Source organism: Talpa occidentalis, unplaced genomic scaffold, assembly GCF_014898055.3.
Source record: "Talpa occidentalis isolate TD23 unplaced genomic scaffold, MPIMG_talOcc4v2.1 talOcc4.9, whole genome shotgun sequence".
Taxonomy (NCBI): domain Eukaryota; kingdom Metazoa; phylum Chordata; class Mammalia; order Eulipotyphla; family Talpidae; genus Talpa; species Talpa occidentalis.
In genome coordinates, this window is record NW_023605305.1 from 13,819,948 (window position 1) to 13,841,884 (window position 21,937).

General features: G+C 38.5%; 1 protein-coding gene across 8 annotated transcripts in view; it reads left to right on the forward strand.

Annotated features, from left to right (window-relative positions):
* SRRM1 (serine and arginine repetitive matrix 1) overlaps positions 1-21,937 on the forward strand; it is a 31,620-nt gene that overhangs the window by 6,295 nt on the left and 3,388 nt on the right. For 3 of the 8 annotated variants that reach the window (XM_037501469.2, XM_037501462.2, XM_054690829.1), the window contains 13 exons: positions 273-388; positions 1,896-2,099; positions 2,461-2,655; positions 2,936-3,055; positions 4,715-4,989; positions 10,199-10,279; positions 11,592-11,678; positions 12,886-13,030; positions 13,372-13,413; positions 17,173-17,289; positions 19,321-19,782; positions 20,423-20,618; positions 21,516-21,725. In XM_037501469.2, the coding sequence (XP_037357366.1) occupies positions 273-388; positions 1,896-2,099; positions 2,461-2,655; positions 2,936-3,055; positions 4,715-4,989; positions 10,199-10,279; positions 11,592-11,678; positions 12,886-13,030; positions 13,372-13,413; positions 17,173-17,289; positions 19,321-19,782; positions 20,423-20,618; positions 21,516-21,725 (2,250 nt within the window). The remainder of the gene's footprint in view (positions 1-272; positions 389-1,895; positions 2,100-2,460; positions 2,656-2,935; positions 3,056-4,714; positions 4,990-10,198; positions 10,280-11,591; positions 11,679-12,885; positions 13,031-13,371; positions 13,414-17,172; positions 17,290-19,320; positions 19,783-20,422; positions 20,619-21,515; positions 21,726-21,937) is intronic. The other 5 variants (XM_037501467.2, XM_037501463.2, XM_037501464.2 and 2 more) reach the window with 5 other exon arrangements.

Below are 21,937 nucleotides of genomic sequence, written 5' to 3' on the forward strand. Positions count from 1 at the left end.
TATAGGTACTTGTTAAATCACAAAAGAATAAGATGGATGTGAAAATGATTTTTTTTAGCCTTAAACTGTTAAAAGTCATTTCCAGCAAGTATTTAGTTAGTACTAATCTTCACGTGTGCATATAATATGAAGAAAGAAAACTTGAAAAGCAGAGGTAGATAAAATGACAGTTAAAATATTGGTATTTATCTGGTGTACACAGTTTTCAGTTGACATTTAACCTCGAATCAAATGTTGGGCATGTGCATGCCTTGAAAATTCCACCTTTGCAGATTGAACAAGAAAAGTTGGCTTCTATGAAAAAACAAGATGAAGACAAAGATAAAAGGGATAAGGAAGAAAAAGAAAGCAGCAGAGAAAAAAGGGAGCGGTCTCGAAGCCCTAGAAGGTACAATACAGTGGATGCATACGCTGCGTCTTACAAGTACATTAGGTCTTACGGTTTTCTTACATCTAAAGTCACACAGTTTAGCAGCACAATTCAGGGAATTTCTTTCATCATACGTGTGGATTACCTCTAGACTAAAATATTTCATCTTTTGCTTGAGACAGATCATTTACAAAAACTATCTCCAAAATGTTGTATTACTCAACTCTTAATTCCTAAATTAAAATCTAGACTTGTCTTTCATAGTGCCTTAGTTTAAATATGGCATTTAATTAGTTATTTTAATGTACTTTAACTCTTACTAGAAATCTGTACCCCTTAAACATACATGTTATATACTTACTAATTTCCTGTTGTACTTTTCTTAATGGTAGTACTGAACCTAAAACAGGTTGTTTTCTTCCAATGATATCAGTACATTCACATTTTTAAATCCACAACTCAGTTTCTACTGAGTTTGATCATTTTAAATCCACAACTCAGTATTTATGATGAAAAGTGAGAATTCTCTTAGGCATTTCAGCTTTGGGATTCTGTTCCTTCTAAATTTTCTGGTATTAGTGAAGGAAGGAGGTAATTTTTCCTTTTATTTATATATTAGGTAGTAAAACTTATCAGGGAAGTAAAGCAGTGTTTTTTCTGTAGTTAAGAGCAAAGCAATAGTGGTAACTACCTCACTATTGATGAACAAAGTCTACTGGGTTTTTTTTTTTTTTAACTTTAGAGGAACTATTAAAAAGGAAAAGGAACTCTTTTTTTAATGCAAGTGTAACATGTTTCTCTCCTTTCCTGAAGAGCATACTGCTTTAATTGCTCCAGTCTTTTCTGAAATACCTCAACTTTCCCTGGATCTGTTTGCATATAAGTTCTGTTGGGTTTGATTTATTAGTAGGCTATTGTTTTACTTATAAACATCCTCATTCCCTGAAAAATTAGTTTTTGGGTTTCTTCATCTCTGGGAATGATTAAGGATCTGAATCTGGACTCCCTTGTCAATGCTTAATTTTTTTGTTTTTAACATTTATTTATGCATACAACAACTGGGGTACAGGTCAGAGGGGCGGGGGGGGGGGGGGGGCGGTGAGAGCATTCACCAGAAACAGTGGGAAACGAAAACAGGCGGATTGACTGAAGTACACTGCTGAGGGGAGCAGCGGGCAAGGCAGGGGAGCTCTGCTGCGCCATTTGGGTTAGTTTCCTGGCTGGAGATCAAACTTGTGCTGCAGTGGCTGCAGATAGCTTCATAGTGCTGAGACTTAACCCCTTGAACACCAGGGAGGCCCCAGTGCTTTATTCTTACCCCTGGTATGCTAGAAAACATTATCCTTCTTTTGTTTACCTTTCTGGTTTTCTCTTGGCTCTTTCCATATCAAGCAAATTTGGTAGGATGCCTGTCCCATAGGGAACTTCTCAGATATAAACAAAAGTAGCATGCTAAAAAAAAGTAATCCCAACTTTCTCTCAATCTGCATTTTTCAAAAACCTGAAAAAATTGTTTTCATTCTAGACGCAAATCCAGATCTCCTTCACCTAGAAGACGATCTTCCCCTGTCAGGAGAGAGAGAAAGCGCAGTCATTCTCGATCTCCCCGTCACAGAACCAAGAGCCGGAGTCCTTCCCCTGCACCAGAAAAAAAGGAAAAAACTCCAGAGCTCCCAGAGCCATCAGTGAAAGTAAAAGAGCCTTCAGTACAAGAGGCCACTTCTACTAGGCAAGTACATAGACAATCTTTATAAATTGGTTTTAAATTTTTCTTTTTTTAAATAGTAAATAAAATTATTTGATTTCCTTTTAGATTTAACTCTGAAATTAACTTGCTGAAAATAAATTGAAGTTATATAAGATACAAGTAAAATTCCCCAAAGGTGACCTCTGCTATCAATCTGTTGTTTGTATTGTTTCACATACCTTATATAATATAACTCACAATTTTCCCAATATTGTGGATAACTTTGCACTTAACGTATGTGGCTAGAATCTTTAGTTGCTCACTAGATTTCACTGGTACGTGTATTTTGGAGCTATATCATTGTATGAGCAGAAGGGAGAAAATAAGTTCTTTGTTTCTGCAGTGACATCCTGAAAGTTCCCAAGCCTGAGCCTCTACCAGAGCCTAAAGAACCTTCTCCAGAGAAAAATTCAAAAAAAGAAAAGGAAAAGGAAAAGACCCGACCAAGATCTCGATCACGTTCTAAATCAAGGTCCCGGACACGTTCTCGCTCTCCTTCTCATACTCGGCCTAGACGGCGTCACAGATCTCGATCAAGGTGAATTGTGGTTTTAAGATCAGTATAGATTTTTGGTTTTCTGTGCTACTGTCCAAGGTAGGATCAAGTAAATAATTTGAAAGCTGTAGAAAACATTTGCTGCAAATGTTACTCTTTGGATATACAGAGAATGTGACACTGTACCATAAAAATCTTTGTAAATGGAACTTTGTATCCCTTGAAATCAATTTTGTAAATGGAGTTGCTAAGAAAACTACATGAAGGAATTAATTTCGTGTTCCTCGCTTAACTTAGATCCTAATTGTGTTTGCTGCGGCAGGTCATACTCACCTAGAAGGCGACCAAGTCCAAGAAGGCGGCCATCTCCTAGAAGAAGATCTCCACCGAGACGAATGCCTCCTCCACCAAGGCATAGAAGGAGCAGATCTCCAGTGAGACGGTGGGTTTTCCTGATTTTTTTCCCCGCCCCCTCCCCTTATTTGGAGGCGTTAGGTGTTTGAAAGTGCACGGTGTATTTGCTGTAGACTAATCTTCGAATTAGTGTCCCTTGGAAAAAGAAAGAACTCACAGGTGATACTAGATGCCTGCCTCACTTGTGGTGCAGTGCTATCACTTGTGCAGTGAAAAACACGAGTCCAGTGATGGGAAATAAAAAACAAGAAATTCACCATCTGACACTGATAGATCCTGTTAACGTTTACTCTTTCAGCCCCTACCAGGACATCTGCCCAGTTTGGTAATTGGCACCTTTCCTCTTCCTCTGGCTTGTAATTGCCACTGGTTTTTGAAGCGATTAATTGAGCCAGTTAGCTGCTTTTAAACAATGGTAATTGAAAATTACCCATAGTCTGATTTCATCGATAAAAACCACTCTTAGTTTGGTGTTGAGTGACTTTTAAAAGATACTAGGCTTAATCGTATCCCTGCTAGTACCAGTGTTCTTTTTTTAAAAATCACTTTTAAGTTAGCAAAAAATAATATGTTTGGGTCTATTGCTTTTAATGAGAAGATTGTTGCTAAATTCTGTGTATAGTTGAGACCTGGTGCATTGGTAGCAGAGTTTTGTGTCTTTTTGTGATGGTTCTGCTTCAGTTATGCTTAGCAGGACTGAGGTTTTTTTGGAACTAAATCAACTTGGAAATAAGGGAAACAGTTTTTGCTTATTTTGCATTGTGAGGTTCTTCAGAGTTCTGTATTTTTAAGACAGATTTTTCTTTAGGTGGCAGGCTTGTCAAGGCACATTAAATTATTTTTTTAACTACTAAAAATTACAGAATTGGTGTTACTACTGATAAGTAAAATTCAATGATATAAATGGTCATTTTAGCACCTTTCTAAAATTGATTATTCTTCCACAGGAAGGTACTTCTGGGTGCTTTCCTAGTACAAGATTAGTGGAAACAGCTATTTCTTCTTATTGGAGTTTTGCAAGCAGCGTGTTTTAATTGTCCTTACTAAACCATTTAGCAGTCAAAGTATTTGCAGATTGTGTAAGATTCCCTTTCAGCCAGTTTTTATCTCACACTTAAGGTAGGGTTTCTTTTTTTCAGGTTCTCAGGAATTCTTCTGCCAAAGGTGAATTCTGCAGGTACACATAATTGCAATAGAATTACCACAAATTTTGCCGCAGAATTCGAGAGGCCACCGCTTCTAAGTTTATGTAGCTAAATGAATTCCTAATCATGCACATCTCTTCTTTAAAAGTGCAACCTCAAGGTTGCTTGATATTGTTATTAAGTGGAAGAAACTTTGCCACCCAAATTTTGTATGCAAACTCCAAAACACCAATAACCAATTCTCAGGAAGAGACTGGTTAGTTACTATATGGTAGCACTAGACATATTTTCTAACTGGAAAGACAACTCAAACAGAAGCATTTATTTTAGGATAAGTTACTTATATTTAGTTCAGAACTAGCTGTTTCCTTTCTAGGTTATGGTTTTGTTTCCCATTTTTTAAAAAACTCATTTACATGCTTAGCTACATAAACTCAAAAGTTGGATAAAAATAACTTTTTGTGTAAACTGTTCATACTTGTAAGGCTATTTTTAAAAAATATTAGTATGCAGTTAACGAATAGGAATATTTTGTTTCGCAGAAGACGGCGTTCATCGGCATCTTTGTCTGGGAGTAGCTCATCATCCTCTTCATCTCGTTCCCGGTCACCGCCAAAGAAGCCTCCTAAGAGGACATCCAGCCCCCCTCGAAAAACTCGTAGGTTATCTCCTTCTGCAAGTCCCCCAAGGAGAAGGCATAGGCCATCACCTCCAGCAACTCCACCACCAAAAACTCGTCATTCCCCAACACCCCAGCAGTCTAACCGTACAAGAAAAAGTCGTGTTTCTGTCTCTCCAGGGAGAACTTCAGGTAAAGGTAAAAGTCAAACACTTTAACAGTGTGTTCTTTCTTCATGTGAGTACAAAATGTACTTGCTGCCCCTTTGAAGTGCCTGGGTAATATTTGTACGTGATGTTCTTTGTCAGTTTGTTTAGAGGATTCCCTTCTCTTTTAAGTTCTTGGGTTTATTGAAATAGTTATCTTGTAGAAGTGTTTTGTTTCCAGCAATACCTTCTGGCATTGAGCAGCAGAAGAAATACATTAGCTGCTAGGGGCTATTTAAATTGGATTGATTCACTGAAGTTTGTGTCATGTCATGATAAGGGATTATTTTATTAATAGTCTGAGACCAGTTAGCCTTTCTTTCTTGTGAAGATTTTTTTTGTTTGATATCTTGAGGATAGATGATTTCATATTCTGTCTCACTTCTTTCTTGGCCACGTTGTGCTCCCTGGGGGAGGACACAGTGTCCTCCTAAATGCAAATTTTTTTTTAATTCAGGCTCTAGGCAGGGTTCCTCTTGAGTGTTGTCCTTGCTTTATTGTGCAGATTGGTATCTGGGGAACTTAAGATCTGTGATCTTGCCAGGCAAGTAGAATGCTGTGTTAGTCTGAGTGAAGGTTATGGTCTGCTGGGGTTTGTTCCTTTAGCATTAAATACACATGAAGAAAAAGTATAGGGTCCATTTGAATTGGACTTCTGGTACTTAGGGTGAAATGGTAAAGACCACCTGAAAGGTGAGTAATGGAGGGGTAGATCTTAAAAACAACTATAGTAAATTTATGTTAATAAATACTAGGGTTCTGATCGCATTTAAATTTTTGGGTTAGACCTCCAGCACGATCAAGCTATCGCCAGCAGCTACAGCATGAATTCAATCCTTGGCCAGGGAGCTAACCCACATGGTGCAACAGACCTTCCCTGTCTCGCCCACTGCTCCCCTCATCAGTGAATTTCAGTCAGTCTACCTGTTCTGCTCCTCACTCATTCTCTGGTGAATCCTCTCATCCCCCTACCTCTGGCCTAAACCCCTTTTCTTACATGCATGAATAATTAAATCTTTGAAATAAAATATCGGGTTAGAAATGAAAATGGGAGAAAAAAAATTCTTTTTTTTCCCTTCAAAATTTACTTTGCATGGAAGAACTGGGGTGTAGGCTAGAGGTGCAGAGGGTGAGAGGATTCACCAGAGACAGTGGGGAGCACAACAGGCAGATTTATACTGAAATACACTGCTGAGGGGAGCAGAGGGCGAGACAGGAGAGGTCTGCGGCAACCATATATGGGTCAGCTCCCTGGCTGGGGATCAAACTCAGGCTACAGAGATGATAGCGCTGAGACTTAACCCCTAGGCCACCAGGTAGGTCTGAAACAAAATTCTTGCTGTATATTTTAGTAATCTTAACAAGATGGTGATTTTTAGTCACCCCACTGCTTCATTCTCCTTCCCCTTCCCTTAACTCTGTAATATGAAAACATCTAGAAGAGCAGTTTTGCTTTTTTTGACTTTTGTTACAATAAGATATAGGTGGCCTATCACTGAATCGGGACCTGCAAGTAAAGACAACATAACTTTTGAATTTTAACAATTAGGTTAATTTCGTATGTAATTAACTATTGATATTAGGTAGTCATTAGTTATTGCATTGGTTCTTTGGGCAGGTAACTAGAAAATAAACTTGTCTTTTAAGTTCAGACTTATGTGGGGATAGGGACCATATTTTCATAAACTCATGTTCCATATTTCTTTTTGTTCAAAATTGGGGAAATTTCATTCTATAGATGACAGTCACTGTAACCAAATCATAACGCCTGCTGTCTTTTCCTATGGAGTGTTTTCCTTTGGAGCCAGAAAGCTCTTCAGTGAAGAAGTATTACAAATATCACTTTGCAAAAACACAGTCAAGTTATGCTATCTTTCATTAGATAACCAAAGGGTTGCAAAAGTTCCAAGAGAACAAAATCTTTAAGATAGGTTGATTGTTAAGAACTGTTAGTTCTTAACAGCGTCTTCACTGATAACCAGCCTCTCGTGTTTTGGTTTACTCTCAGTAGTGGGCTGCTGCTTTTGGGAAACAGCACAGTGGGTTCTGTAATGATGAGAAGTAAGTTATGGTGGGAGACAAATAACAAATTATGTTCCTGTGGATTCTGAGACTGGCCTTGCTTGTCCAAAGAAGAGAGTCTTACAGTGCATATATAGTCAGAGATTGCTTTGTCTTAATCTGCACATTGGGTCTCATTACTTGGAAATAACTTTCCATATTAAAATGATAACAGTCATCTGAAATCTCAGCGCTAGAAACTTTAGCGATTGTCATTAAGAAATAGGTTCTTGATTTTGGTCAAGGTCAACTAGCCAGGACTAGAATTTGAGTTCTTATTCCCAGTTGAATAATGTATATTTTGCCCAACTTTCCTATGCAAAAATGCCAATTTTGATTGCTGGGAGGGAAATAGGGGCGTTGGGTAAAAGTTTTTAGCTTCTATACCTGGTAGTTTGATTTCAGGAGTTTCTGTTGTTAGCTCCATGACTAATAAGGGCGCTGACATCATTGAACTTAATAGATATTTACATTTCTATTTCGTATAGTAGGCACCAGTCAGAGCCTGAAGGTCCAGCCATTGATAACAGGCACATGAAAGTGGGAGGGCAATATGAAAAGTATGGGGGGATCTTAGAGATAAACTGGGAGTACAGTACATGTTCTCATTTGTTGGGGGCTTTGGTAAACATTTTGGAATCTGGTATGTAATAGTTAAATTGTATTTAGTTCTTAAAATAGTGCTTTGAATTTAGTGGAATGTTAGTGAAGAATGTTTACAGAGGATCTGTACCTGTGGTGGTAGTAATTTGAGTTTAGATCAACTTAGCCATATAATTGTGTTTTATAGACACTTAGTGATTATTTTACTGATAGTAGTTACAGTGATTTATCTTTACAAGTGATCTTTTAGGCAAGCTGGGAGATTAATAATTAATAGGACTGTCAGAATAAATTTAAAATTCTGGTTTTTCAATCAGCTTGGATTCCTGATGTCATGCTAGAATGAATTTGCCCCTTGAGTACTAAAAATAATACCATTAGCATAAGAAAGTAAACTAAAATCTCAAATAGGAACCTCACTGAAATACCAGTTTTTGTAGTGTTAACAGTGCTATGAATCATTCATATTAAACCAGAATGATGGTATATAATAGATCCTTGGCTAATGGTATGAATATGTTAACAATAATTAGAAATTATTTTACCTAAGCCTTTAATGAGGGGAGATGTAGCTATTATAGCTCATTTATATTATTTACTAGTGTTTATTTACCAACTGTCTTGGCAAACAACCACATTTTTAGTGTTTCTGATGGGAATGCATTCTGGCTTCCAAACATACTTTGGAGCTCAATCTCTAAGATAATAACTTGGATATATGGGTTTATAGATTACTGGATACCTGTAATCTCTTTTCCAGAATTGATGATAAATTGACATTTAAAAATGGAGAATACTAACCAGAAATACAGCCTCAGATATTTAAAAATTGAAACAGCTCTGTTACATTTCTTTGAATTGGTTAAAACATACAAGTTTTGAACTTACTTTTGATATTCCCACCTTGTTTCATATATCATGATTATTAATTAGGTGTTAGCCATTCTTTACCAAATCCAATGGTTTGTCCAAAAGACTTCCATGTGGAATCATTCATAAAATGCTAATCATTGAAAAAAATGTAATAGTTTATCTTCCGTTTTGAACTTTGGCAAAGAATAGCATTGCTGTTTAAGGATCACTGGTTCTCTAAGTCACTGCCCCATGGAATAAACCTTTGTAAAATTCTGACATGAGTGTTAAATGAAATGTGTCTTCATTCTAGGTCAGATACCCCCAAATTAATTGCTTTAAATCAAATAAAACACATATAAGAACTCTAAAGGGATTATATTATATTCTAGTTTAGTTCTTAGAGGAATGTTCTCCAAATGATCTTTCAGTTGATGTTTGGTAAGATTAATAGTTGTATCTGTACTTCCTTTTGATTTTAGTTGGAGCAGTGTGGGCTTGGGAGGAGATGTTATAAACAGAGCTCTAGTTCACTTAAATTATCTGTGTGACTTTGAAATCACTTCTTTTTTAAGCCTCAGATTTCTCTCCTCTTTTTAAGATGGGGCAGTGATAGTAGCACTAATGCTTAATAATTAGAAGAAGCACACAGAACATAGTTGGAATAATAATAATTTTCCTCACAATTGTGAAAGTTGAATAATTTTAGGATACCAATAGTTCTCTTTCAGGTGCTCTCAGAACTGCCTTTGCCATTGAAGCCCCCTCCCCCCCAAGCTTTGGGAAGAATGCTCTTATTTAATGTTTTAATTATTTTTAACCTTTGTGAAAGTCTGCTTTTTTATAGGTAGTTGACCCTCATGTTTACATTGTTAAGTTTATGTTCTACATAAAAAGCCCGCAACTTTTGGGGGGGTTAATTTATTTTTCCAGACCAACTATCTTTCTGTTAAAGTTTCATCAGCTCTTATTTTCTTAGTTATTTATCATCATTATCATTCTTCTGAAACCACCTGTATTGAGTTTTTGTTTTTATGCTGATGAGGTCTTCAGAGTTGAATGTGTAGGTGTTAGGTGGTGGGGATAGTAGCACACAGGGGTTTATGCTTCAGTGAACCGAATGTTATACACAGCATAAAGCTCATTCTGGTCAGAAATAACTCCTGTTCTCTCTTAACTATTTTGGGAGAATCCCAAGAGTCAAATTAATTATAGGACTGGTTTGAGACTTTTCATCAAACATAAAAATTCTTCCACTTCAGGTAATATTCAGACATGCCAGATTCTTACAGGAATTCTTTTTTTTTTTTTTAAATTTCTACATATAAGAATTGGGGTGCAGGCCAGAGGTGTGGGTGGTGAGAGGATTCACCAGAGACAGTGGGGAGCGGAACAGGTGGATCCACTGAAATATACTGCTAAGGGGAGCAGCAGGTGAGACAGGAGAGGTCTGCTATGCCATGTGGATTAGGTCCCTGGTGGGGGATTGAACTCATGCAGACTCCTGTCGCAGTGGCTGGTGATAGCTTGATAGTGCTGAGACTTAACCCCTGCGCCACCAGGGAGGCCCATAGGAATTCTTTATGAGACTAGTCACACATCTTTTTGTACTATTACACAGATGTCTTGCTGTATTGACCCCCCCCCAATATGTAAATCGTTTTTTTCTCCCTTATTTGTTTTAGTGACAAAACATAAAGGTACTGAGAAAAGAGAGTCTCCTTCCCCAGCACCCAAGCCTAGAAAAGTAGAGTTATCTGAATCGGGTAAGTTCTTTTCAGTTTCTTTGGGATGTGTGTGGAAGGTTGGTGGTGGTTGTATATTTTTCAAGTGATGGTTTTGTTGCACATTTGCATATCCACTTCTAGTTAAAGATTAGTTATAGCATTTGGCTTTAATGGTTAGAACTGGTTAAGTCACACCAACCTGGTTCGAATCCCCAGCTTTACTGCTTAACTTTCTGAGTCTTACTTTTCCCATCTCTGAAATGTGGATAGCAGTATTTTCCTTTAGCTTTTTGATGGTTAACTGAAATGTTATAAAAATATGTGGTGCTCAGCTCGATCTGTGAGCAAATGTCTAAATAAGTTTAGGTAGCTTATATTGTCCTTTTTTTTTTTTTTTTTTTTTTTTTTTTAAAAGAACTGGGGTACAGGCCAGAGGTGTGGGTGGTGAAAGGATTCACCAGAGACAGTGGGGAACAGAACAGGTGGATTGACTGAAATACACTGCTGAGGGGAGCAGCGGGTGACTCAGGAGATGTCCTCTGCACCATGTGGGTAGCTCCCCGGCCAGGTGATCGAACTTGTGCTGCAGAGGCTGCGGATTGCCCCATAGGTTGCGTCTTTTTTTTTTTTTTTTTTTTTTTAAGATTTATTTTTATATATTTATGCAAGCACTGGGTACAGTCAGAAGTGCAGAAGGGTGAGAGAATTCACCAGAGCCAGAGCGGGGAACAGAGCAGGCAGACTGAAGTACACTGCTGAGGGGAGCAGCGGGCAGCAGGAGAGGTCTGCGCGCCATGTGGGACCCTCCTCTGGTGGCTGGGGAGCAGCCAGGGATTGAACCGGCGCTGCAGAGGCTGCAGGCAGCTTCGCAACCCAGCACTCAACCGTTGTGCCACCGGGGAGGCCCCTTGAATTGTCATTTTAAGCTGCTTCTCTGTAAAAGAATACAGTGGTTGTTTTGCTTGACCCAACTAGATATAGGTTTGTTTGTTTTTAAAGATTGATTTATTCATGCATACATCAACTGGGGCATAAGCCAGAGGTGGAGGGGGGCAGTGAGAGGATTCGTCAGAGAGAGTAGAGAGCTGAACAGGCAGATCTACTGAAATACGCTGCTGAGGGGAGCAGCAGGTGAGACAGGAGCAGTCTGCTTTGTATGTGGGTTAGCTCTCTGGCTGGCGATCGAACTTGTGCTGCAGTGGCTGGTGATAGCTTGACAGCACTGTCTTTAATCCCTGTGCCACCAGGGAGGTCCAGAGACAGGTTTAAAAGACCATTTTCCTATTCAAGCATGTGACATTTTCTGTATGTGTAACTAAAGAAACACTTTCTAAATGCATCCATCTTTCAGAAGAAGATAAAGGTGGCAAAATGGCTGCAGCAGATTCTGTACAACAGAGACGCCAATACAGACGACAGAACCAGCAGTCTTCGTCTGGTATGGGCACTGATTCTTTTTCTACTTTTGTAGTGAAGTCTATTTAGAAAAAATATGTGCCTACATAGAAATCTGTTGGAAGGGAGGAAGAATTTCTCACTGAGCTTTAAATATGAGGCCTTTTTTCATTAAGGCCTTTTTCTTTCATAGTTATAAAAGTAATAGATTTCTAAAGTACAGACAGTAAAAACAAATTGGAAAATACAGTTATTTTGTTAACCCAGTCTTAACACCCCCAAATTTATCCAGACTTTTTCTGCGCACATATAAGTGTTAGAGATTTAAAAAGAAAAGTCAGGGTAGATTGTTGCCTGCCTATTCAGCTTAATATATCTAAACATCTTCACCTGTTCTTGGGGCTCTACCTCATTTTTTATTAGCTGTAGCATACTTTAATTGTAATAATGTATTGTAATTTATTGGGACAGTTTCTATTTGGACATTTAGGTTGTCTCTAGTTATTTTTTTATATATGTATAAAACATACACATACATAGAAAAATATAAGAATTTCTAAATTATAGAGTGCATGCATACAAAGTTTTAAACGCAGATATTCTGATTATATTAGCTCAGTTGGTATTTGTAACTGAGTCTAGACACTACTTTTGCTTTTCATTTGTAAAATGGGTAACAGCGTTCCCACAGTGGCACTGAATTTGGTTAAAAGCTGTCTAGCTATTGCAACTCTTAAATGAGGTTAATCTTAGTAAGATTAGAAAATACATACAGGTCTTGGGCATTTTTTGGTACATGGAGCCTTGTTTTAATATTTGGAAACACCTGTAAGAAATGTCATTTTTTTTAATTTGGTGAGTGCTAGATAAGAAAGTGCGCTTTTCAAATTCTATAGCAGCCATAAAAGTGCTTAAAGTAACAAGAACCAAGTAATTGCTTAAGGTGCTTTTTAAGCTTTTCTCAGTTATTGCAAATACTAGATTCTTGAGGGAAACTTATTTTGGTTGGATTGTGCGGTGGAAATGTTTTTCTATAATATAATAACGTATACCTGTTTGTGCTCAGCTTTCAAGTTACTCAGCATATATTGATCCTGCATTTATTCACAGCACATGACTTATATACGTGTGTGCGTACGTTAGTGGACTTGACTTACTAACTTGAACACTCCCCACTTAGATTCAGAAGACCTTGACAGACTCTTTAACATAGATCTAAAATAAATTTTTTGTTTATTGTGTAATTATAGATTCTGGCTCTTCCTCTTCCTCAGAAGATGAGCGACCCAAGCGGTCCCATGTGAAGAATGGTGAGGTAGGCAGGCGGCGGAGACATTCCCCTTCCCGGAGTGCCTCTCCATCACCACGAAAGCGCCAGAAAGAGACTTCTCCTCGGTAATGTATTTTCTTCAATAGTCTCCACTGATGTTTTGTAGTTGTTATGAAACATCATAACTTATGGGATGGGCCATGAACTTACTTTAGAATTTGTTTAACTCCAATTTTTGTTTGGGGAACTTTGCTTTGTTTGGTGGTTATTATTATTTAATTTAGTAAGTTTGGTGCCACCATGACGTGAGTGTGCATAACTTAAATTAGACCATTTAAATCATAACATTAGACTAAATATCTTTGAACGTTTTTGAAAATATCTCCATTAGTGATACCTAATGCCATTAAAGTAAATAATATGGTGAATGGAATTCTTGACATTTGTTTTTCTCCACTGCTCTCAGGATGCAGATGGGAAAGCGATGGCAATCGCCAATGACTAAAAGGTTGGTTAGACACTACTTTGTAAACTAGGGTTACATGTCAAAGTGTTAGTGATTTAATTAACTGTCTAGACAGCGTTATCCTATCCCTGGATATAGTATGGGCGTGGTGCTGGTGAAGTTTCTCATTTGTTTTAGTTTGTATTTCTTTACATAGGAAATTGATGAAACATGGGCACAGCATTCATTTTAGAGCATTGTTTGAACTTGGGTTTTTGTGCAGATATAGTATCTAGATGTTTCCAATAAAGAATAGTAATAGTTCATGAGATTTAGAGTGGAGGGAGTTTGTGATGACTTTAGGGAATGCAAGAAAAACTAGGGGGAGACTTTAAAAAGATGAAAAATTAATGTAAGGCTTTGGCCCTGTTCCTATTATAGGAAAAAATGAACTTTTTTGATTATCAACCTTTTGACCATAAAACCACAGTATTTTAGAGCCAAATCATGTAGAAATTGCTTAATTTAGACCTAACTCATAGTGAGAAAACAAAGACTCCGAAATGGCAAAGGGGGGTTTCTTAGTTACAGAGTGACAAAACCAGAACTGAGAACTGTGTCGCCGAGCTTAGCCCTATGCCCGATCTTTATGCTATCTATCTGCCCTAGTCTTCTGTGTTTCGGGAGATGGAGAAGTCATCCTCGGTACAATTAAATGTCTAACTACTTACCTTTTGTGAGACTTTCACATTGTCCTCCTGTAGCTCAATTTGAAGCTGCGTTGCTTTAGGTAGATTTATTAATAAAAGTGGTCTATTGGAAAGGTTCTTTGGAACCAGTCAGCAGTGTTTGTGATGGAGCAAAACACTGTATTTGCTCTGTGGAAGTAACTGTTTTCTTTGGCAATAACAATGAAAACCTTAAAAATAAGTTCATATGCTATAGTATGTTGTTTCCAGCTATAATTACCCTTGCTTTTCTAAAATTGCTAGTTTGGCTAAAACGTTGCTTAACAAAATCATATTAGTGATAAAATTTCTTCTCTTGCCCTGATTATGGAGCTACTTTCTATATTGGAAAGTGATTTCTTGCCTCACAACAGTGAAATCAACATTAATGTTTATAACCCCTGCTCTAGGGGTTTTGTTTTCTGGGGTTTTTTTTTTCCCTTTTCTCATTAAGAAGTGGCCTCAAGTGGGTGTGGTATAAAAGATGTGCAGAGGTGTGAACCTATACACCTAAAACATACACAGTGTTGTAAATCAGTGATACTTCAATGAACATAATGTTTTTTTAAAGTTTAGCAATGTTAGAAATTGTCATCAGTGGCCTAGGATTTAGAGATGCGAAAAGAATTCTTTGGAATCCTGCTTCAGTATTGTATTTTAAGAGGGGAAATAGTTTGGTTTCAGATATTTCATAACGTAAAATTTAGACATTGGAAAACATTTTTCCATACTCCAACACTTGGCTTTGGGTATTGAATAGTCCTACAAGGAATATGTACCTATACTGCAAGGTATGTTGGTCATACTTAGTGTAAAAATCATTTTAGATTTTTAACTTTGACTTCATTACTATTGTAGCTGGGGAAGTGAGGTGGAGCTGAAGTGGTCACTGAAGAGATCAAAAGCTGGCTCCTTCTAATAAGATTTGTCTGTTACTACATACTTGGGCTATGTCACATGTTGAGGCGTATTAATGCTGTGATTCTCATAGTTTAGGGGTAACTTCCTTACTCAGCAATTTGTACCCATGGTTGAAAGCTTGACTTGGCATTAGTATTCAGAGTAACTAGATAATGCTTAGCTTTTTTTTTTTTTTTTTTTTTTTCCTTTCAACCTCTAAAATGTAGTCCTTTTAGGCTCGGGTAAGAAACTATAATTATCAGTTTATAGAGACGTTTGTGTTAAGACCGGTTATAAGTGATAATCAGCCTTTGCTGTCAGTTCTTTAAGTTATGCTAGTTTAGTTTTATTTTTTGTCATTCTTTTTTTTTTTTTTTTTTTTTTTTTTTCGCTCATAGAAACCCAGTGCATTGGCGGTCATCACTTAAAGGAACCTTTTAGTTCCTTTAGAATAAGTATCTCAGATCATTGGTATATCATAGATTCTATCTTAGTTCAGTTTTTTAGTGAAAATTTCTGATTGTTCTGTGAACTGAAATTGGGGGCCTATTTTTAAAGAAGACAGAATCAATAGTAATAGCTTTTTATGCCATTGTTATACCTACTGATAGCACACTGGGAGTTCTGCTTTATATCACCTCATTCTCAGGGTTTGCAAGTATAAACCTTTTTCTTTAAGTTAAAATCCAAATAACCTTTTTCCCGTTTGAAATCTTGATTATCTAGTGAAACAACAGTCATCCTGTATCTCCAGGTGCCTAATTCTTGGTGGACCCTGCTAGTAAAGGGGGCTGGCTTCTCCAAGTAGTGCCTGTCTTAGGTGGTTTTTTGGGGGGGTTCTTTTAAAGATAGATTTATTTATGCTTACAAGAACTGGGGTACAGGCCAGAGGTGTGGTGGGTGAGAGGATTCACCAAAGACTGTAGGGAACAGAACAGGCAGATCGACGGAAATACACTGCTGAGGGGAGCAGCAAGTGAGTTCAGGAGAGGTCTGCTGTGCCATGTGGGTTGCTCCCTGGCTGGGGATCAAACTTGTGCTGCAGTGGCTGCGGATAGCTTCGTAGGTTGCGTCTTAACCCCTTGTGCCACCAGGGAGGCCCTGAACCCGTCTTAGTTTTAAAGGGGAGACTAAAATCAAAAAACTTTTTTTTTTTTAAGATTGATTTATTTACTTATGCATATAAAAACAGGTGTAGGCCAGAGGTGCAGGAAGTGAGAGGATTCACCAGAGACAGAGTGGGGAGCTGAACAGGCGGATCTACTGAAATACACTGCTTAGGGGAACAGTGGGTGAGACAGTAGAGGTCTGCTGTGCCATGTGGGTTGCTCCCTGGCCGGCCGGGAAATCATTCTCGCGTGGCAGTGGCTGGCAATAGCTTCATAGCACCATTTTTAACCCTGCACCACCAGGGAGGCCCCTTTGTGTGAAGTTTTTAACAGTGCGGAGTTTAGGTTTTTTGTCGATATTTTAGTCACATTGTTCCTGTAGCTGTTAGGCTGGGACAACTCTGTTCATTTGTGTTTGGGAGTGTTTTAGTTTAGAGTATACAGTGCTTATACAATAGAAATCTATCTTAAAAAATCAGGAACTGAGAGTAGTGACGCCCAGATTTAGTTGTGACTAATAAATTAAAACTTAAACTTTATGTATTAGAACAGTTTTTTTTCTAGGCTTTAAAGAAGTTCCTAACAAGGAGTCAGAATCATCTAGAGAATCTTTTCAAAATACACCAGCTATGCCAGAGCTCAAACCTGGGGAACACAAAACTGAGATAAACTTCCTTCCCAGGGGTTCTAATGTGCATTCCAATTTTTTAAAAGTAACTCTCTAAAGCAGTATTTTCATACTTTTCAACAGTATGCATCATGTTAAGAATGTGTGTGTGTATGTATATGTATACGTATATACATATGTATACATATATATTATGACTTAGTCAACATTTACATACTGAAAAGTTCCACGAAATACTTCCCTGTACCACAAGTAAAACAGTCTGATTTTCTTTAAAAAAAAAAAAAAACTTTTTCATCCTGGGTCTTGACTACAGTTCTTGATATATAGTTAACAGACACTGCTCTGAGTTAGGGCTGCTGAACTTTGGGTTGACAATGATTGAAACTCTGTCTTCTAGATCACTTACTTATACATGCTACTAACTCAGAATCGACTGTAATTCTTTCTGCTTTAGTAGTGGTAGACGGAGGAGAAGTCCATCCCCACCACCTACCAGAAGGCGACGATCTCCCTCTCCAGCTCCTCCTCCTCGACGGCGCAGGTCTCCCACACCACCACCACCACGACGAAGGTACTTCTTCATAGATGATGGTGGAACTAATTGGAGAAACCTTCAGTCTCTGATTGAAATAGTCTTATTAGAGTAGCATTGCTCATTTAAGCACTACAAATCACAGGGTGGCTTTTATATGAAAAGTCAAGAACACACCCTATATCTATAGAGATAGTAATCAGTGGTGAGGTGGGGTGGGGGGAGAGAATGTACAACTGTAAATATGCTAACACCATTGAAACTTGTACTTTAAATGGGTGGGTTTTATGGTATGTAGATCTTGTATCAGTAAAGGTGTTAAATTAAAAGTGGAATTACTCAATTTAGTGATTGCAAAGGGAAAAGATTTTGGTGGAGAATTTCAGCAGATACCTCCTTAACTAAGAGGTCAAAGTTAACATCCCAGGTAGTACATACTGGCATCTCTTTATTTCCTGGTACCCTACTAATTATGCAGAGCTTCAATGTAATTATTAAGAAGTGTCAGACAATCCCAAATTAAAGGTCATTCTGCAAGGCATCTGACCAGTGCCTTCAAAAATGTCAGTCATAAAGGACAGACTGAGGAACAGTCACAAGTAATGGCAGACACTAAGGATATGTGACAACTAAATGCAGTGTAGGACCCTGAATTTTGGTATCTGGAACAGAAAAAGGACATGAGGAAAAAACTACAGTGTTGTTATTTTATTTAGTGCCAAGTTAGTACTGCAGTTAATTTTTCAGTGGTTATATAAGATGCTCAGTGGAAATCACTATTTTTGCAGCTCTTTTATACATCTAAAATGATTACAAAATAAAATTAGGGGGAAAGATTGTAATGTCATTGCTCCAATACATTACTAAGTGCTACCGTGACCATTACCACTCTTGAATACCTATTATGTGCCAGATAGAGCGTATACTTTATCTCTGGTCCTGAAGATGCTCTTGCTTGGTTAATGGTATTGTTCCCATTTTCCTGGTGAAGAAATGAAGATTCAGAGATCTTAAGTAATTGCCAAGGGCAAAACGGAATTGTGCTATACCACATAGTCCAAAAGATGGTCTTTTTGTAAAGTTGATTGCAGAAAGAAAATATTTTGAGCTGAGCTTCACTTTTCAGGACATATTAGGCAGTTGAACCTGAATGTTAATATTCAGGTCTAATTCCTAAGAGGCAAGTTAGTTATATTGGATTAAATATTAAGAGAGAAAGACCAATTTTGGCTACTCATGAGAATGTATTCTGCCTAACAATAGACTTCCCTTGAAAAGTGGTCTTTTGAGACAGAATATTCAAGTCTTGTCTCTTTGAAAGAAGGTAGAGATAACTTTTAACTATGAGTTAAAGTACCAGTTTATATATGGCACCACATGGGAGCACTTTTTTATTTTATTTTTTAAGATTTCTTTATGCATACGAGAACTGGGGTACAGGCCAGAGGTGTGGGGCATGAGAGGATTCACCAGAGACAGAGTGGGAACAGAACAGGCAGATCGGCTGAAATACACGGCTGAGGCGGAGCAGTGGGCGAGTCAGGAGAGGTCTGCTGCGCCATGTGGGTAGCTCCCTGGCTGGGGATCAAACTGGTGCTGCAGTGGCTGCGGATAGTTTCATAGGTTGCGTCTTAACCCCTTGTGCCACCAGGGAGGCCAGTGGGAGCACTTTTTAATGGAGAATGCTTGGGTGATCTGACCACAATCAGTAGTCTTGGTTAATGTAGTTACCTAATTACTAAATGTTATAGTCACAGTTTCCTCAAAGCATTGTGAAATTCTCTGCTCAAAATGCATTAAACTGATTGCATATGAATTGTGTTAAATGACTTGCCAAATTTGAGTTCATTCTGAAAGCTATGTAATTCTCCATTAACCAGTCATATGGAATATCCTAACAGAAATTTACTCAATGACTTTTTTCAACTTGAATAAAGATACAGCATTTCCATGTTGAAACATAGTTCACTTTGCCTAGTGCTAGCTATAGAGTATAGCCAGAGCTAGTTTTCTTTGCATCCTAGTCTCCTGTTGGACGTTCAACTTCATATGATGTATCTTTCCCCCTAGGACTCCTTCACCTCCCCCACGTCGACGCTCACCTTCCCCAAGAAGATACTCTCCTCCAATACAGAGGAGATACTCTCCATCTCCACCTCCAAAGAGAAGAACAGCTTCTCCCCCTCCCCCTCCTAAACGCAGGGCTTCACCATCTCCACCACCAAAGCGTCGTGTCTCCCATTCTCCGCCTCCCAAGCAAAGAAGCTCCCCAGTCACCAAGAGACGTTCACCTTCATTGTCATCAAAGCATAGGAAAGGGTCTTCCCCGAGCCGATCTACCCGGGAGGGCCGGTCACCACAACCAAACAAACGGCATTCGCCCTCACCACGGCCTCGAGCTCCTCAAACCTCAAGTCCTCCACCTGTTCGAAGAGGAGCATCGTCATCTCCCCAAAGAAGACAGTCCCCATCTCCAAGTACTAGGCCCATTAGGAGAGTCTCCAGGACTCCGGAACCCAAAAAGACAAAAAAGTAAAAATCTCACATTCTTTTGTTAGGCACCCGTAACTTGGCATAGCTCTTTATTTTTGGCTGCTTTTTCTCCCCTCCCTTTACAAAGAAATTACAGAAAAGAATAACCTGTGAATACAAACTTCTAAGGCACATTCTAGATAGTTTTCATAGATTTTTTCCCTGTTCCCAGAATAGTTCTTATGGCATAAATTAAATGCCACAGAAGTTGCTAGATTCTTGGGAGTATCAGTTTTATTGAGGCACATCCTTCCAAAAGTAAATTCTGAAGTGACACAGAACATTGAATATTTTTTGTGTACCTAAGACTTATTAAAGAAGTCTTTTTTTTTTTTTTTTTTAAAGATTTATTATTTATTTATTTGTTTGTTAAGAAGTCTTAAATAAAGTAGAAGGAATTGGCATTACTAATCTCATGCCGGAAGAATGATGAACAGAGTGGGTAGAGTTGTGAGACTTCCAACTACTCTCCGGGAGACTTAGGTGATAATGCTTTTGATGTGTTAGTAGAATCAAGTAGCAAACAGTGCTATAAAATATTTAAAGTTTGTGACCAGGTTTTCTGATGCTAATTGGTTATTTTCTCTTAGAAAAGATACCTTTTTTTGGATACTAAATGTTTTGATTCTCCCGTTCCTAGGGTTGCCTCACAAAGTCCTCAGTCTATAAGAAGAGTTTCGTCCTCCCGATCTGTCTCAGGATCTCCTGAGCCAGCAGCTAAAAAACCCCCAGCACCTCCATCCCCTGTCCAGTCTCAGTCACCCTCTACTAACTGGTCACCAGCGGTACCGGTCAAAAAGGCTAAAAGCCCCACACCAAGCCCGTCACCGGCAAGGGTATGTGTCTACACAGTTTTGAGCATCCTTTATAATTGTGTGTGGTCATCGGAAGCAGAGAAATGGTTTTGTCTTTTGCAGCTCAGAACATTCTCTTCTATAAACCAGGTAGACTTCAAAGAGAGACAAATTAAGTGGTGGTTGCATTAGTGTTCCATGCTTAATCCTAATACTGCTATTTTCAAGAATTTGGATGATTAAGATTGAACTGCATAGAAAAAGAAATTACCCATGGTTCAGTTACCTGTCTTCGTTAGTGTTTGACACATTTGGGGGCACTACTTAAGATCACAAAATCAGTAAAACTTCATATCTTAGATTGTGTAGTTTGATTTCAATCACAAAGAAGATACCGTAATGTTGACAGTGATGATAAGTCAGGAATGATGAGTGAAGTTAATTTTTTTCTTTCATCTTTAAGATTTATTTATACATACAAGAACTGGGGTGTAGGCCAGAGGTGCAGGGAGTGAGAGGATTCACCAGGGACAGAGTGCGGAGCAGACAGGCGGATTGACTGAAATACACTGCTGAGGGGAGCAGCAGGCGAGTCAGGAGACGTCTGCTGCGCCATGTGGGTCAGCTCCCTGGCCAGGCATCAAACTCGTGCTGCAGTGGCTGGTGATAGCTTGATAGCACTGAGACTTTAACCCCTGCGCCACCAGGGAGGCCTGGAAATTGTAAACTCTTAAAATCTGTGAGGAATATCTTTGTTTGAGTGTGGTTTCCATCTCTAGGAATACTTCTTTTGGTGGTGAATGGAGTTTGACCCCCCCCCCCCCCCAAAGCCTTATGAAATCCTGAGATTTGTCCATTTAGTTACTCCCTTGAGAAATGTTTATTAGGCAGAATTTCAATCTAATTGATTTTATTGCTGTTATATCTCTGAATTTTTAGAATTCGGACCAAGAAGGAGGTGGGAAGAAGAAGAAGAAAAAGAAGGACAAAAAACATAAAAAGGATAAGAAGCACAAAAAGCACAAAAAACACAAGAAAGAAAAGGCTGTTCCTGCAGCTGCTGCAGCTACTGCAACTCCGATAGCTGTTGCTGCTCCAGCAGCCACATCAGCACAGGAAGAGCCAGAGGCAGAGCCAGAGCCTAAGAAGGTATTTATGGACACTCTTGCAGTTCATACAAATGACTCAGTTACCTGATTTTGAGAAGTAAATTTTTTTCTGACAATTGGCTGTTGGGCTGTTTACCTCTCTACTGATCTGTTTCTTGATGACCTCTCAAGAACAGCAATTTGCCCAAGACCAAGGATGGTAACACAGATGACTGCCAAAAAGTTTAACGTATATTTTTAAAGTAACTTCTT